The sequence below is a fragment of the Oncorhynchus gorbuscha genome, linkage group LG19 (genome assembly GCF_021184085.1).
Source record: "Oncorhynchus gorbuscha isolate QuinsamMale2020 ecotype Even-year linkage group LG19, OgorEven_v1.0, whole genome shotgun sequence".
Classification (NCBI taxonomy): domain Eukaryota; kingdom Metazoa; phylum Chordata; class Actinopteri; order Salmoniformes; family Salmonidae; genus Oncorhynchus; species Oncorhynchus gorbuscha.
This window is the reverse complement of record NC_060191.1, coordinates 153,115-169,837: the sequence shown is the minus strand read 5'-3', so window position 1 is coordinate 169,837 and position 16,723 is coordinate 153,115. Positions and strand designations below refer to the sequence as shown.

The window sequence follows — 16,723 nt, the reverse complement described above, 5'->3', positions numbered from 1 at the left end:
TCAGATTCTCATGCTGCTTCTGGAACTCGCTGATCAGCAGCTGTTTCTGGACCTGCTGCTGTTTCTGGATGAGGAGCAGCTCCTGCTGCAACTGACGCTCCCACATTCCCGGGTCCGAGCCAGGTCCCAGCATCCTCAGGTCTGTACGCAGGTCCAACGGAGACACGGGATCCAAAAGTACCTCTGGCTTAATGTCCACTGGGAGAGGGAGGGAGGGAATATGAACTATGAGCACAATATTTTGCTATATTATATTCATATTCATAAACATGCCTACATTAGTCTTAGTCAGTTCCCACTCTGCATTACCTAACAGTCCTGTTGCAGAGAACAAACTGTACTTTGCATTACATGAGTCCCTATACAAAGTGCATGGTGTTTTCAGCAGAGGAAAGAGGAGAAGCTTTCGAAGGGAAAGACAGCTTATGGGCACAGAGCCAAAATAAAAAAGAGAGAGAGAGACAGGAACCAAAGACAGGAACTTCTCCCTGCCTCTGTCTCTCCACCTCCCTGCGTCTCCTCTCCTCCTCCCTGCCTCTGTCTCTCCACCTCCCTGCCTCTGTCTCTCCTCCCTGCCTCTGTTTCTCCTCCTCCCTGCCTCTGTCTCTCCTCCCTGCCTCTGTCTCTCCTCCTCCCTGCCTCTGTCTCTCCTCCTCCCTGCCTCTGTCTCTCCTCCCTGCCTCTGTCTCTCCTCCCTGCCTCTGTCTCTCCTCCTCCCTGCCTCTGTCTCTCCTCCTCCCTGCTTCTGTCTCTCCTCCTCCCTGCCTCTGTCTCTCCTCCTCCCTGCCTCTGTCTCTCCTCCTCCCTGCCTCTGTCTCTCCTCCTCCCTGCCTCTGTCTCTCCTCCTCCCTGCCTCTGTCTCTCCTCCTCCCTGCGTCTCCTCTCCTCCCTGCCTCTGTCTCTCCTCCTCCCTGCCTCTGTCTCTCCTCCTCCCTGCCTCTGTCTCTCCTCCCTGCCTCTGTCTCTCCTCCCTGCCTCTGTCTCTCCTCCTCCCTGCCTCTGTCTCTCCTCCTCCTGCCTCCTCTGTCTCCTCCTCCCTCCTCCCTGCCTCTGTCTCTCCTCCCTGCCTCTGTCTCTCCTCCTCTGTCTCTCCCTCCTCCCTGCCTCTGTCTCTCCTCCTCCCTGCCTCTGTCTCTCCTCCTCCCTGCCTCTGTCTCTCCTCCTCCCTGCCTCTGTCTCTCCTCCTCCCTGCCTCTGTCTCTCCTCCTCCCTGCCTCTGTCTCTCCTCCTCCCTGCCTCTGTCTCCTCTCCTCCCTGCCTCTGTCTCTCCTCCTCCCTGCCTCTGTCTCTCCTCCTCCTGCCTCTGTCTCTCCTCCTCCCTGCTGTCTCTCCTCCTCCTCCCTGCCTCTGTCTCTCCTCCTCCTGCCTCTGCCTCTCTCCTCCTCCTCCTCCTGCCTCTGTCTCTCCTCCTCCCTGCCTCTGTCTCTCCTCCTCCTCCCTGCCTCTGTCTCTCCTCCTCCCTGCCTCTCTCTCCTCCTCCCCCTGCGTCTCCTCTCCTCCTCCCTGCCTCTGTCTCTCCTCCTCCCTGCCTCTGTCTCTCCTCCTCCCTGTCTCTCTCCCTCTCCTCCCTCCCTGCCTCTGTCTCTCCTCCTCCCTGCCTCTGTCTCTCCTCCTCCCTGCCTCTGTCTCCTCTCCTCCTCTCCTCTGCCTCTGTCTCTCCTCCTCCCTGCCTCTGTCTCTCCTCCCTGCCTCTGTCTCTCCTCCTCCCTGCCTCTGTCTCTCCTCCTCCCTGCCTCTGTCTCTCCTCCTCCCTGCCTCTGTCTCTCCTCCCCCTGCCTCTGTCTCTCCTCCTCCTGCCTCTGTCTCTCCTCCTCCCTGCCTCTGTCTCTCCTCCCTGCCTCTGTCTCTCCTCCTGCCTCTGTCCTCTCTCCTCCCTGCCTCTGTCTCTCCTCCTCCCTGCCTCTGTCTCTCCTCCTCCCTGCCTCTGTCTCTCCCTCCCTGCCTCTGTCTCTCCTCCTCCCTGCCTCTGTCTCTCCTCTCCCTCCTCTGCTTCTCCCTGCCTCTCTCCTCCTCCCTGCCTCTGTCTCTCCTCCTCCCCCTGCCTCTGTCTCTCCTCCTCCCTGCCTCTGTCTCTCCTCCTCCCTGCGTCTCTCTCTCCTCCCTGCCTCTGTCTCTCCTCCTCCCTGCCTCTGTCTCTCCTCCTCCCTGCCTCTGTCTCTCTGTCTCCTCCTCCCTGCCTCTGTCTCTCCTCCTCCCTGCCTCTGTCTCTCCTCCTCCTCTGCCTCTCCTCCCTCCTCTGTCCTCCCCCTGCCTCTGTCTCTCCTCCTCCCTGCCTCTGTCTCTCCTCCTCCCTGCCTCTGTCTCTCCTCCTCCCTGCCTCTGTCTCTCCTCCTCCCTCCTCTGTCTCTCCACCTCCCTCTCCTCCTCCCTGCCTCTGTCTCTCCTCCTCCCTGCGTCTCTGTCTCTCCTCCCTGCCTCTGTCTCTCCTCCTCCCTGCCTCTGTCTCTCCTCCTCCCTGCGTCTCCTCTCCTCCTCCCTGCCTCTGTCTCTCCTCCTCCCTGCCTCTGTCTCTCCTCCTCCCTGCGTCTCCTCTCCTCCTCCCCTGCCTCTGTCTCTCCTCCTCCCTGCCTCTGTCTCTCTCCTCCCCCTGCCTCTGTCTCTCCTCCTCCCTGCCTCTCCTCTCCTCCCTGCCTCTCTGTCTCTCCTCCTCCCTGCCTCTGTCTCTCCTCCTCCCTGCCTCTGTCTCTCCACCTCCCTGCGTCTCCTCTCCTCCTCCCTGCCTCTGTCTCTCCTCCTCCCTGCGTCTCCTCTCCTCCTCCCTGCCTCTGTCTCTCCTCCTCCCTGCCTCTGTCTCTCCTCCTCCCTGCGTCTCCTCTCCTCCTCCCTGCCTCTGTCTCTCCTCCTCCCTGCCTCTGTCTCTCCTCCTCCCTGCGTCTCCTCTCCTCCTCCCTGCCTCTGTCTCTCCTCCTCCTGCCTCTGTCTCTCCTCCCTGCCTCTGTCTCTCCTCCTCCCTGCGTCTCCTCTCCTCCTCCCTGCCTCTGTCTCTCCTCCTCCCTGCCTCTGTCTCTCCTCCCTGCCTCTGTCTCTCCTCCTCCCTGCGTCTCCTCTCCTCCCTGCCTCTGTCTCTCCTCCTCCCTGCCTCTGTCTCTCCTCCTCCCTGCGTCTCCTCTCCTCCCTGCCTCTGTCTCTCCTCCTCCCTGCCTCTGACTCTCCTCCTCCCTGCCTCTGTCTCTCCTCCTCCCTGCGTCTCCTCTCCTCCCTGCCTCTGTCTCTCCTCCTCCCTGCCTCTGTCTCTCCTCCTCCCTGCGTCTCCTCTCCTCCTCCCTGCGTCTCCTCTCCTCCTCCCTGCGTCTCCTCTCCTCCTCCCTGCGTCTCCTCTCCTCCTCCCTGCGTCTCCTCTCCTCCTCCCTGCGTCTCCTCTCCTCCTCCCTGCCTCTGTCTCTCCAACTCCCTGCCTCTGTCTCTCCTCCTCCCTGCGTCTCCTCTCCTCCCTGCCTCTGTCTCTCCTCCTCCCTGCGTCTCCTCTCCTCCCTGCCTCTGTCTCTCCTCCTCCCTGCGTCTCCTCTCTCCTCCCTGCCTCTGTCTCTCCTCCCTGCCTCTGTCTCTCCTCCTCCCTGCGTCTGTCTCACCTCCCTGCCTCTGTCTCTCCTCCTCCCTGCGTCTCCTCTCCTCCTCCCTGCCTCTGTCTCTCCTCCTACATGCCCCTGTCTCTCCTCCCTGCCTCTGTCTCTCCTCCTCCCTGCCTCTGTCTCTCCTCCTCCCTGCTTCTGTCTCTCCTCCTCCCTGCCTCTGTCTCTCCTCCTCCCTGCCTCTGTCTCTCCTCCTCCCTGCCTCTGTCTCTCCTCCCTGCCCCTGTCTCTCCTCCCTGCCTCTGTCTCTCCTCCTCCCTGCCTCTGTCTCTCCTCCCTGCCCCTGTCTCTCCTCCCTGCCTCTGTCTCTCCTCCCTGCCTCTGTCTCTCCTCCCTGCCTCTGTCTCCTCTCCTCCCTGCCTCTGTCTCTCCTCCCTGCCTCTGTCTCTCCTCCCTGCCTCTGTCTCTCCTCCCTGCCCCTGTCTCTCCTCCCTGCCTCTGTCTCTCCTCCCTGCCTCTGTCTCTCCTCCCTGCCTCTGTCTCTCCTCCCTGCCTCTGTCTCTCCTCCCTGCCTCTGTCTCTCCTCCTCCCTGCCTCTGTCTCTCCTCCTCCCTGCCCCTGTCTCTCCTCCCTGCCTCTGTCTCTCCTCCTCCCTGCCTCTGTCTCTCCTCCCTGCCTCTGTCTCTCCTCCTCCCTGTGTCTCCTCTCCTCCTCCCTGCCCCTGTCTCTCCTCCTCCCTGCCCCTGTCTCTCCTCCCTGCCTCTGTCTCCTCTCCTCCCTGCCTCTGTCTCTCCTCCTCCCTGCCTCTGTCTCTCCTCCTCCCTGCGTCTGTCTCACCTCCCTGCCTCTGTCTCTCCTCCTCCCTGCGTCTCCTCTCCTCCTCCCTGCCTCTGTCTCTCCTCCTCCCTGCCCCTGTCTCTCCTCCCTGCCTCTGTCTCTCCTCCCTGCCCCTGTCTCTCCTCCCTGCCTCTGTCTCTCCTCCCTGCCTCTGTCTCTCCTCCCTGCCTCTGTCTCTCCTCCTCCCTGCGTCTCCTCTCCTCCTCCCTGCCTCTGTCTCTCCTCCTCCCTGCCCCTGTCTCTCCTCCCTGCCTCTGTCTCTCCTCCCTGCCTCTGTCTCTCCTCCCTGCCTCTGTCTCTCCTCCCTGCCTCTGTCTCTGCTCCCTGCCCCTGTCTCTCCTCCCTGCCTCTGTCTCTCCTCCCTGCCTCTGTCTCTCCTCCCTGCCTCTGTCTCTCCTCCCTGCCTCTGTCTCTCCTCCCTGCCTCTGTCTCTCCTCCTCCCTGCCCCTGTCTCTCCTCCCTGCCTCTGTCTCTCCTCCTCCCTGCCCCTGTCTCTCCTCCCTGCCTCTGTCTCTCCTCCTCCCTGCCTCTGTCTCTCCCCCTCCCTGCCTCTGTCTCTCCTCCTCCCTGCCTCTGTCTCTCCTCCTCCCTGCCTCTGTCTCTCCTCCTCCCTGCCTCTGTCTCTCCTCCTCCCTGCCTCTGTCTCTCCTCCTCCCTGCCTCTGTCTCTCCTCCTCCCTGCCTCTGTCTCTCCTCCTCCCTGCCTCTGTCTCTCCTCCTCCCTGCCTCCCTGCCTCTGTCTCTCCCCTCCTCCTCTCCTCCTCCCTGCCTCTGTCTCTCCTCCCCTGCCTCTGTCTCTCCTCCCTGCGTCTCCTCTCCTCCCTGCGTCTCCTCTCCTCCTTGCGTCTCCTCTCCTCCCTGCCTCTGTCTCTCCTCCTCCCTGCCTCTGTCTCCTCTCCTCCCTGTCTCTCCTTCTCCCTGCGTCTCCTCTCCTCCCTGCGTCTCCTCTCCTCCCTGCGTCTCCTCTCCTCCCTGCCTCTGTCTCTCCTCCTCCCTGCGTCTGTCTCCTCTCCTCCCTGCGTCTCCTCTCCTCCTCCCTGCGTCTCCTCTCCTCCCTGCCTCTGTCTCTCCTCCTCCCTGCCTCTGTCTCTCCTCCCTGCCTCTGTCTCTCCTCCCTGCGTCTCCTCTCCTCCCTGCGTCTCCTCTCCTCCCTGCCTCTGTCTCTCCTCCTCCCTGCCTCTGTCTCTCCTCCCTGCCTCTGTCTCTCTTCCTCCCTGCGTCTCCTCTCCTCCTCCCTGCCTCTATCTCTCCTCCTCCCAGCGTCTCCTCTCCTGCTCCCTGCCTCTGTCTCTCCTCCTCCCTGCCTCTGTCTCTCCTCCCTGCCTCTGTCTCTCTTCCTCCCTGCGTCTCCTCTCCTGCTCCCTGCCTCTGTCTCTCCTCCTCCCTGCCTCTGTCTCTTCTCCCTGCCTCTGTCTCTCTTCCTCCCTGCGTCTCCTCTCCTGCTCCCTGCCTCTGTCTCTCCTCCTCCCTGCGTCTCCTCTTCTCGTGTCATCCTCGAAAAGCCACAATTATATTACAGTTTCTATAAACAAACAGCAGATCACTTCCTGACACAAAGCCTTCAATTCTTCAGGGAGCCCACTTAGGGCAACAGCACAGAGACTCAATGGACCCTTGGCACGACATGTCTCAGTAGTTATTTCAAGTATTTACATGAAAATCCTGTCAGTTCACGGCTCCATAAATAAATAAATAAATAAAGCATCAATTTAGGGGATGTGCTCCCTCTTGACTCCCTCCACTCTGCATCATCAACCAGAACACATCTCTGGTTTACAATTTAATGTTTGAAATATTAACAAAATAAAAATACAAATGTTTCGGTGTCCCCCCTCTCTCTCTCTCTCTCTACATTGCTCCTCTCTCTCTCTCTCTCTCTCTCTCTCTCTCTCTCTCTCTCTCTCTCTCTCTCTCTCTCTCTCTCTCTCTCTCTCTCTCTCTCTACATCTCTCTCTCTACATTGCTCCTCTCTCTCTCCCTCTCTCTCTCTCTCTCTCGCTACATTGCTCCTCTCTCTCTCTCTCTCTCCCCCTCTCTCTCTCTCTCTCTCTCTGCATTGCTCCTCTCTCTCTCTCTCTCTCTCTCTCTCGCTACATTGCTCCTCTCTCCCTCTCTCTCTCTCTCTCTCTCTCTCTCTCTCTCTCTCTCTCTCTCTCTCTCTCTCTCTCTCTCTCTCTCTCTCTCTCTCTCTCTCTCTCTCTTCAATTCAATTTAAGGGCTTTATTGGCATGGGAAAAGCATATGTTAACATTGCCGAAGCAAGTGAATTCGATAATAAAAAAATTGAAATAAACAATAAAAATGAACAGTACACAATACATTCCAAAAGTTCCAAAAGAATAAAAACATTACAAATGTCATATTATGTGCAAATAGTTCAAGTACAAAAGGGACAATAAATAAACATAAATATGTGATGAATTTACATTGGTGTTTGTTCTTCGCTGGTTCCCTTTTCTTGTGGCAACAGGTCACAAATCGTGCTGCTGCAGTTGCACACTGTTATTTCACCAATAAATATGGGAGTTTATCAAAATTAGTTTTGATTTCAAATTCTTTGTGTATCTGTGTAATCTGAGCGAAATATGTCTCTAATATGGTCATACACTTGGCATTAGGTTAAGAAGTGCAGCTCAGTTTCCACCTCATATTCTGGGCAGTGAGCACATAGCCTGTCTTCTCTTGAGAGCCAGGTCTGCCTTCGGCGGCCTTTCTCAATCGCAAGGCTATGCTCACTGAATCTGTACAAAGTCTGGGTCAGTTTGGGTCAGTCACAGAGGTCAGGTATTCTGCCACTGTGTACTCTCTGTTTAGGGCTAAATAGCATTCTAGTTTGTTCAGTTTTTTTGTGAATTCTTTCCAATATGTCAAGTAATTATCCTTTTGTTTCCTCATGGTTGTGTTGCTGTCCTGGTGCTCTGTGGGGTGTGTTTGTGTTTGTGAACAGAGCCCCAGGACCAGCTTGCTTAGGGGACTCTTCTCCAGGTTCATCTCTCTGTAGGTGATGGCTTTGCTATGGAAGGTTTGGGAATCTCTTCCTTTTAGGTGGTTGTGGAATTTAACAGCTCTTTTCAGGATTTTGATAATTAGCAGGTATCGGCCTAATTCTGCTATGCATGCATTATTTGGTGTTTTACGTTGTACACAAAATATATTTTTGCAGAATTCTGCATGGAGAGTCTCAATTTAGTGTTTGGCCCATTTTGTGAATTCTTGGTTGGTGAGCAGACCCCAGACCTCACAACCATAAAGGTCAATGGGTTCTACAACTGATTCAAGTATTTTTTGCCAGATCCTAATTGGTATGTCAAAATGTTTTCTCTCTGCCCCAGAGGAGAGGATGGTTAAACCCAGGTTACTGTGTCACTGTATCTCTCCTCCTCTCATTTACACCATAGAGGACAAGGCTAGTCCATCTCTCTGCTCCAGAGGAGAGGATGGTTAAACCCAGGTTACTGTATCTCTCCTCCTCTCATTTACACCATAGAGGACAAGGCTAGTCCATCTCTCTGCCCCAGAGGAGAGGATGGTTAAACCCAGGTTACTGTATCTCTCCTCCTCTCATTTACACCATAGAGGACAAGGCTAGTCCATCTCTCTGCCCCAGAGGAGAGGATGGTTAAACCCAGGTTACTGTATCTCTCCTCCTCTCATTTACACCATAGAGGACAAGGCTAGTCCATCTCTCTGCCCCAGAGGAGAGGATGGTTAAACCCAGGTTACTGTATCTCTCCTCCTCTCATTTACACCATAGAGGACAAGGCTAGTCCATCTCTCTGCCCCAGAGGAGAGGATGGTTAAACCCAGGTTACTGTGTCACTGTATCTCTCCTCCTCTCATTTACACCATAGAGGACAAGGCTAGTCCATCTCTCTGCCCCAGAGGAGAGGATGGTTAAACCCAGGTTACTGTATCTCTCCTCCTCTCATTTACACCATAGAGGACAAGGCTAGTCCATCTCTCTGCCCCAAAGGAGAGGATGGTTAAACCCAGGTTACTGTGTCACTGTATCTCTCCTCCTCTCATTTACACCATAGAGGACAAGGCTAGTCCATCTCTCTGCCCCAGAGGAGAGGATGGTTAAACCCAGGTCACTGTATCTCTCCTCCTCTCATTTACACCATAGAGGACAAGGCTAGTCCATCTCTCTGCCCCAGAGGAGAGGATGGTTAAACCCAGGTTACTGTATCTCTCCTCCTCTCATTTACACCATAGAGGACAAGGCTAGTCCATCTCTCTGCCCCAAAGGAGAGGATGGTTAAACCCAGGTTACTGTGTCACTGTATCTCTCCTCCTCTCATTTACACCATAGAGGACAAGGCTAGTCCATCTCTCTGCCCCAGAGGAGAGGATGGTTAAACCCAGGTTACTGTATCTCTCCTCCTCTCATTTACACCATAGAGGACAAGGCTAGTCCATCTCTGCTGCCCCAAAGGAGAGGATGGTTAAACCCAGGTTACTGTGTCACTGTATCTCTCCTCCTCTCATTTACACCATAGAGGACAAGGCTAGTCCATCTCTCTGCCCCAGAGGAGAGGATGGTTAAACCCAGGTTACTGTGTCACTGTATCTCTCCTCCTCTCATTTACACCATAGAGGACAAGGCTAGTCCGTCTCTCTGCCCCAGAGGAGAGGATGGTTAAACCCAGGTCACTGTATCTCTCCTCCTCTCATTTACACCATAGAGGACAAGGCTAGTCCATCTCTCTGCCCCAGAGGAGAGGATGGTTAAACCCAGGTTACTGTATCTCTCCTCCTCTCATTTACACCATAGAGGACAAGGCTAGTCCATCTCTCTGCCCCAGAGGAGAGGATGGTTAAACCCAGGTTACTGTATCTCTCCTCCTCTCATTTACACCATAGAGGACAAGGCTAGTCCATCTCTCTGCCCCAGAGGAGAGGATGGTTAAACCCAGGTTACTGTGTCACTGTATCTCTCCTCCTCTCATTTACACCATAGAGGACAAGGCTAGTCCATCTCTCTGCCCCAGAGGAGAGGATGGTTAAACCCAGGTTACTGTGTCACTGTATCTCTCCTCCTCTCATTTACACCATAGAGGACAAGGCTAGTCCATCTCTCTGCCCCAGAGGAGAGGATGGTTAAACCCAGGTTACTGTGTCACTGTATCTCTCCTCCTCTCATTTACACCATAGAGGACAAGGCTAGTCCATCTCTCTGCCCCAGAGGAGCGGATGGTTAAACCCAGGTTACTGTGTCACTGTATCTCTCCTCCTCTCATTTACACCATAGAGGACAAGGTTAGTCCATCTCTCTGCCCCAGAGGAGAGGATGGTTAAACCCAGGTTACTGTATCTCTCCTCCTCTCATTTACACCATAGAGGACAAGGCTAGTCCATCTCTCTGCCCCAGAGGAGAGGATGGTTAAACCCAGGTTACTGTATCTCTCCTCCTCTCATTTACACCATAGAGGACAAGGCTAGTCCATCTCTCTGCCCCAGAGGAGAGGATGGTTAAACCCAGGTTACTGTGTCACTGTATCTCTCCTCCTCTCATTTACACCATAGAGGACAAGGCTAGTCCATCTCTCTGCCCCAGAGGAGAGGATGGTTAAACCCAGGTTACTGTGTCACTGTATCTCTCCTCCTCTCATTTACACCATAGAGGACAAGGCTAGTCCATCTCTCTGCCCCAGAGGAGAGGATGGTTAAACCCAGGTTACTGTGTCACTGTATCTCTCCTCCTCTCATTTACACCATAGAGGACAAGGCTAGTCCATCTCTCTGCCCCAGAGGAGAGGATGGTTAAACCCAGGTTACTGTGTCACTGTATCTCTCCTCCTCTCATTTACACCATAGAGGACAAGGCTAGTCCATCTCTCTGCCCCAGAGGAGCGGATGGTTAAACCCAGGTTACTGTGTCACTGTATCTCTCCTCCTCTCATTTACACCATAGAGGACAAGGTTAGTCCATCTCTCTGCCCCAGAGGAGAGGATGGTTAAACCCAGGTTACTGTATCTCTCCTCCTCTCATTTACACCATAGAGGACAAGGCTAGTCCATCTCTCTGCCCCAGAGGAGAGGATGGTTAAACCCAGGTTACTGTGTCACTGTATCTCTCCTCCTCTCATTTACACCATAGAGGACAAGGCTAGTCCATCTCTCTGCCCCAGAGGAGAGGATGGTTAAACCCAGGTTACTGTGTCACTGTATCTCTCCTCCTCTCATTTACACCATAGAGGACAAGGCTAGTCCATCTCTCTGCCCCAGAGGAGAGGATGGTTAAACCCAGGTTACTGTGTCACTGTATCTCTCCTCCTCTCATTTACACCATAGAGGACAAGGCTAGTCCATCTCTCTGCCCCAGAGGAGAGGATGGTTAAACCCAGGTTACTGTGTCACTGTATCTCTCCTCCTCTCATTTACACCATAGAGGACAAGGCTAGTCCATCTCTCTGCCCCAAAGGAGAGGATGGTTAAACCCAGGTTACTGTGTCACTGTATCTCTCCTCCTCTCATTTACACCATAGAGGACAAGGCTAGTCCATCTCTCTGCCCCAAAGGAGAGGATGGTTAAACCCAGGTTACTGTGTCACTGTATCTCTCCTCCTCTCATTTACACCATAGAGGACAAGGCTAGTCCATCTCTCTGCCCCAAAGGAGAGGATGGTTAAACCCAGGTTACTGTGTCACTGTATCTCTCCTCCTCTCATTTACACCATAGAGGACAAGGCTAGTCCATCTCTCTGCCCCAGAGGAGAGGATGGTTAAACCCAGGTTACTGTGTCACTGTATATCTCCTCCTCTCATTTACACCATAGAGGACAAGGCTAGTCCATCTCTCTGCCCCAAAGGAGAGGATGGTTAAACCCAGGTTACTGTGTCACTGTATCTCTCCTCCTCTCATTTACACCATAGAGGACAAGGCTAGTCCATCTCTCTGCCCCAGAGGAGAGGATGGTTAAACCCAGGTTACTGTGTCACTGTATCTCTCCTCCTCTCATTTACACCATAGAGGACAAGGCTAGTCCATCTCTCTGCCCCAGAGGAGAGGATGGTTAAACCCAGGTTACTGTGTCACTGTATCTCTCCTCCTCTTATTTACACCATAGAGGACAAGGCTAGTCCATCTCTCTGCCCCAAAGGAGAGGATGGTTAAACCCAGGTTACTGTGTCACTGTATCTCTCCTCCTATCATTTACACCATAGAGGACAAGGCTAGTCCATCTCTCTGCCCCAAAGGAGAGGATGGTTAAACCCAGGTTACTGTATCTCTCCTCCTCTCATTTACACCATAGAGGACAAGGCTAGTCCATCTCTCTGCCCCAGAGGAGAGGATGGTTAAACCCAGGTCACTGTGTCACTGTATCTCTCCTCCTCTCATTTACACCATAGAGGACAAGGCTAGTCCATCTCTCTGCCCCAGAGGAGATGATGGTTAAACCCAGGTTACTGTATCTCTCCTCCTCTCATTTACACCATAGAGGACAAGGCTAGTCCATCTCTCTGCCCCAGAGGAGAGGATGGTTAAACCCAGGTTACTGTGTCACTGTATCTCTCCTCCTCTCATTTACACCATAAAGGACAAGGCTAGTCCATCTCTCTGCCCCAGAGGAGAGGATGGTTAAACCCAGGTTACTGTGTCACTGTATCTCTCCTCCTCTCATTTACACCATAGAGGACAAGGCTAGTCCATCTCTCTGCCCCAGAGGAGATGATGGTTAAACCCAGGTTACTGTGTCACTGTATCTCTCCTCCTCTCATATGAGGTTATGGAGAACAGCAAGCCTTTTGTTTTAAAGCAACCCATGTCTCATAATACCAGATAGTAACTACTGTTCTCTGGTGACAGGACATTTTGTTCACTGCTACGTTTAGCTTTTTTCCAACTCTTGGAGAATATTCTAGTTCTATTCTTGTCATGGCATCAGTCACATTGTGAGAAGAGTACACACTGTACAGGCCTTATACATGTCTCTTCCCTTTTTAGCCTGAAAGAAAATATTCAAACCTACTTAAAATGCCAAAGGCTAAGGGGAGATTTATCGGGTGCATTCACTGCCGTAATCTTCTCAAGGGTCACATTTAGGAGAACAAATACAGGCAGTGTTTCAGGCAGCACCTGTTGTGAGAATCCTGACAACGTTCACTGTCCCTGTTCACACTATGGGAATCGGTGGCGACTAGAAGGCTGCATCCCAAATGACACCCTATTCCCCATATAGGGTTCTGATCAAAAGTAGTGCACTATATATGGATTAGGGTGCCATTTGGGACGCAGGCTAAGCGTTCCTCACTCGTGCTGCACATGTAAAATGCATAAAATGTCAAACCCAAGTTGGTCAGAGTTGAGCCCTACCAGAAAAGGTCTCCATTAGCCCAGTTGTCCGTTAACAACATACCTTCCCTGTTGTAGTGTTCACTGATAATGTGAAACATATTGTCTTTCCTCCGCTTGGTGGTGGCGGTGCAACCAGTTCTTCATTACACCATCCAACCAACCCCTCTGTGCGGTGCAACGGGCGGCGCTGTCGTTATAAATGATTATAAATAGAAACATTAAAGCAAGTGCCGCAATCCTGGGCTCTGACAACCCCACACCCTTTCCCCCACCACTACCACACTAACTGGCTGCCATGGTAACGTTTGCAGGCGGCAGCAGGCGACATAATAATGTCTCTTCTTCCTGCAGAACAGATATAGAGTCTTGTTGCGTGTTGTCTCCTTGTCTCATCCTTCCTATCCCAGCTACAGTTGCTGTGTGACACTGGGGCTGGGGTAGGTAAACTACCATCATCCTATTTAGACTGTTATCGCTATGTAAGAGTTGATACATTGGGAGAAAAACTAAATAAATACGTACACACATCATGCCACAAACACAATAATAATGATTCCATTGTAACCTGTACCTTGTCTTGAGAAAGGCTACATGAATGGAATCAAAGATACCATCACCATATTTCCTTATCCTCACAGTTTGTGGTTTGTTTACTTGATGCTAGGGGTTTTCTCATTTCTTTGTCACATTCAGAGAGTGAAGAGAGCAAAGGGGACTCCCCCAAGACTGTACTTCATCTCTCTCTCTCTCACTCTCTCTCTCTCTCTCTCTCTCTCTCTCTCTCTCTCCCTCCTCTCCTCTCTCTCTCTCTCTCTCTCTCTCTCTCTCTCCCTCCCTCCCTCCCTCCCTCCCTCCCTCCCTCCCTCCCTCCCTCCCTCCCTCCCTCCCTCCCTCCCTCCCTCCCTCCCTCCCTCCCTCTCCCTCCCTCTCTCTCTCCCTCCCTCCCCCCCCCTCCCTCCCTCCCTCTCTCCCTCTCTCTTTCTCTCTCCCTCCCTCCCTCCCTCCCCCCTCTCTCTCTCTCTCTCTCTCTGTGTTCTAAAAACAGCTCATTTTAAATAACAGAGGAACTCCTGTCAAAGAGCAGCCCAGCACCTGTAGCACACAGCTTTCCTCTAGTGACAGGGAATATTCATCTTAGTGGTAAGTACTTGACAAAATACGATCTTGTAGCAGCACCGGAGGTGTTCCAGGCGCAGCGGTGAACCTTTGAACCAATGAAAGGGCTGCGTACGGCATCACAGTGCTGTGTACGTGAGTCAGACAGACAGCAAGGACCCTGGCGGTACGGCGCTGCTGCTTCTCTAATGGAATTAAATATAGCCAGAGAAACACCTGCTGGCTGGCTGAGGGAGAACCCAGCACTGTGATGTCTTATTCATTTCATATTTAATACCCTACCCTCACTGTGACGGGTATTAAGACACTCCACTTTGATCTGGAGAATCCAGCTGAGGCTCCATCAGAATCATACAGCACAGCTCTGTGACTCCATCAGAATCATACAGCACAGCTCTGTGACTCCATCAGAATCATACAGCACAGCTCTGTGACTCCATCAGAATCATACAGCACAGCTCTATGACTCATCAGAATCATACAGCACAGCTCTGTGACTCCATCAGAATCATACAGCACAGCTCTGTGACTCCATCAGAATCATACAGCACAGCTCTGTGACTCCATCAGAATCATACAGCACAGCTCTGTGACTCCATCAGAATCATACAGCACAGCTCTGTGACTCCATCAGAATCATACAACACAGCTCTGTGACTCATCAGAATCAATCAGCACAGCTCTGTGACTCCATCAGAATCATACAACACAGCTCTGTGACTCATCAGAATCAATCAGCACAGCTCTGTGACTCATCAGAATCAATCAGCACAGCTCTGTGACTCCATCAGAATCATACAACACAGCTCTGTGACTCATCAGAATCAATCAGCACAGCTCTGTGACTCATCAGAATCAATCAGCATTGTGGCGCCCAACCTAACGAGGTTCCAGCAGAATCATAGAGGAAATGAAAGGAAATGGTTATCACATATTGCTTTACAGGTTTTCACATTATTACATTAACTTCACATAAGATCACAAGTGATCACATGAAAACATGTGTTTTTGGAACACTTCACATGTTCACAAGTGAAATTCATGTGTGTTTTTTCGAAAGGGTCCAAGTTTTAAGAGGTGAGGAAAAAGGACACCTTTGACCTTATTTCCTATTTAGTGCACTACTTTTGACCAGAGCCATATCGACCCTGTTCAAAAGTAGGGCACTATAAATACAGTTGAAGTCGGAAGTTTACATACACTTAGGTTGGGGTCATTAAAACTAGTTTTTCAACCTGTCCACACATTTCAGACTACGGTTTGCAACTGCACACGGGGACAAAGATCGTACTTTTTGGAGAAATGTCCCCTGGTCTGATGAAACAAATATAGAACTGCTTGGACATAATGACCATCGTTATGTTTGGAGGTAAAAAGGGGAGACTTGCAAGCTGAAGAACACCATCCCAACAGTGAAGCACGGTGGTGGTAGCATCATGTTGTGGGGGTGCTTTGCTGCAGGAGGGACTGGTGAATTTCACAAAATAGATGGCTTCATGACGTAGGAAAATTAGGTGGATATATTGAAGCAACATCTCAAGACATCAGTCAGGAAGTTAAAGCTTGTTCGCAAATGGGTCCTCAAAATGGACAATGACCCCAAGCATACTTCCAACGTTGTGGCAAAATGGCTTAAGGACAACAAAGTCAAGGTATTGGAGCTGCCATCACAAAGCCCTGACCTCAATCCCATAGAAAATTTGTGGGCAGAACTGAAAAAGTGTGTGCGAGCAAGGAGGCCTACAAACCTGACTCAGTTACACCAGCTCTGTCAGGAGGAATGGGCTAAAATTCATCCAACTTATTGTGGGAAGCTTGTGGAAGGCTACCTGCAACTTTTGACCCAAGTTAAACAATTTAAAGGCAATGCTACCGAATACTAATTGAGTGTATGTAAACTTCTGACCCACTGGGAATGTGATGAAAGAAATAAAAGCTGCAATAAATCATTCTATCTACTATTATTCTGACATTTCACATTCTTAAAATAAAGTGGTGATCCTAACTGACCTAAGACAGGGACTTTCTACTAGGATTAAATGTCAGGAATGATGAAAAACTGTGTTTAAATGTCTTTGGGTAAGGTGTATGTAAACTTCCGACTTCAACTGTGCATAGGGAATAGGGAATAGGAAATAGGGAATAGGGAATAGGGAATGAGGATGCAAGGTTTCCTCTCCACTGCAGATTCTTCCATTTAAACAATGGTAGTTGTTCCAGAAAGGTAAGTGACCCCAGCCACCTTCAGACTTTAAGTAACGTCCATTTAGAAAGTTAACATGACCAAAGGTACAGTTACATTGTAAGATGCAACATTTTAAGTCGGGCGGAAAAACTATTTAATAAGTTGAATTTTTTTTTTCAAACTAGTCCTTACACTTCTTTTCAACATAAGCCATCTGTTGTTCAGGTGCAGACTGTATAGAGACACAGCACCCTGTTAAACTAAACACATAGTAAAGAAGGCAGATCTTTGCCCGAGATATTATCATCATGTCTGTTTTGAATTAACCAGCATCATACATCGACATTAAAATAGACCAATGTCTATCTGGTTATATCTGTGGCTGCCTACGGCTAAGTTTAGGATTCAGAAATGACTATGTCAAATGTTATACGTGAAACTGAAATCTGCTGTTGATGCACTGCAAATACCAGGAGGAGAACACGGAAGCAGCAGTAACTACGGCTAAATATAACAGATTTTCTGAGCTGCCTGGGTCTTAATATAGACAATGTGTGAAAGACTGTCACGGATGTCAGGCTGTCTGCTTAATTTAACACAGAGTTTTGTTTTTAAGCTAAACGCCCTGAAGGAACACTGAATCAACCTCTTTGGCTTTTTGAAGAAGATACAATACACTGTTACTACTAGATATTAATTCACCTGCAGTTTTCCTTGAGCGAAAGAAGTGATGGGGCCTCCTCATTGGTGGAGAGGTGTCACTAAGCGCCAACGGCAG

General features: G+C 51.6%; 1 protein-coding gene across 1 annotated transcript in view; it reads right to left on the bottom strand.

Moving 5' to 3' along the window:
• The window catches only part of hdac9b (histone deacetylase 9b), a 67,339-nt gene that overhangs the window by 35,825 nt on the left and 14,791 nt on the right, over positions 1-16,723 (bottom strand). The window contains exon 2 of the mRNA XM_046315547.1: positions 5-198. Coding sequence (XP_046171503.1) covers positions 5-198 — 194 coding nt within the window. The remainder of the gene's footprint in view (positions 1-4; positions 199-16,723) is intronic.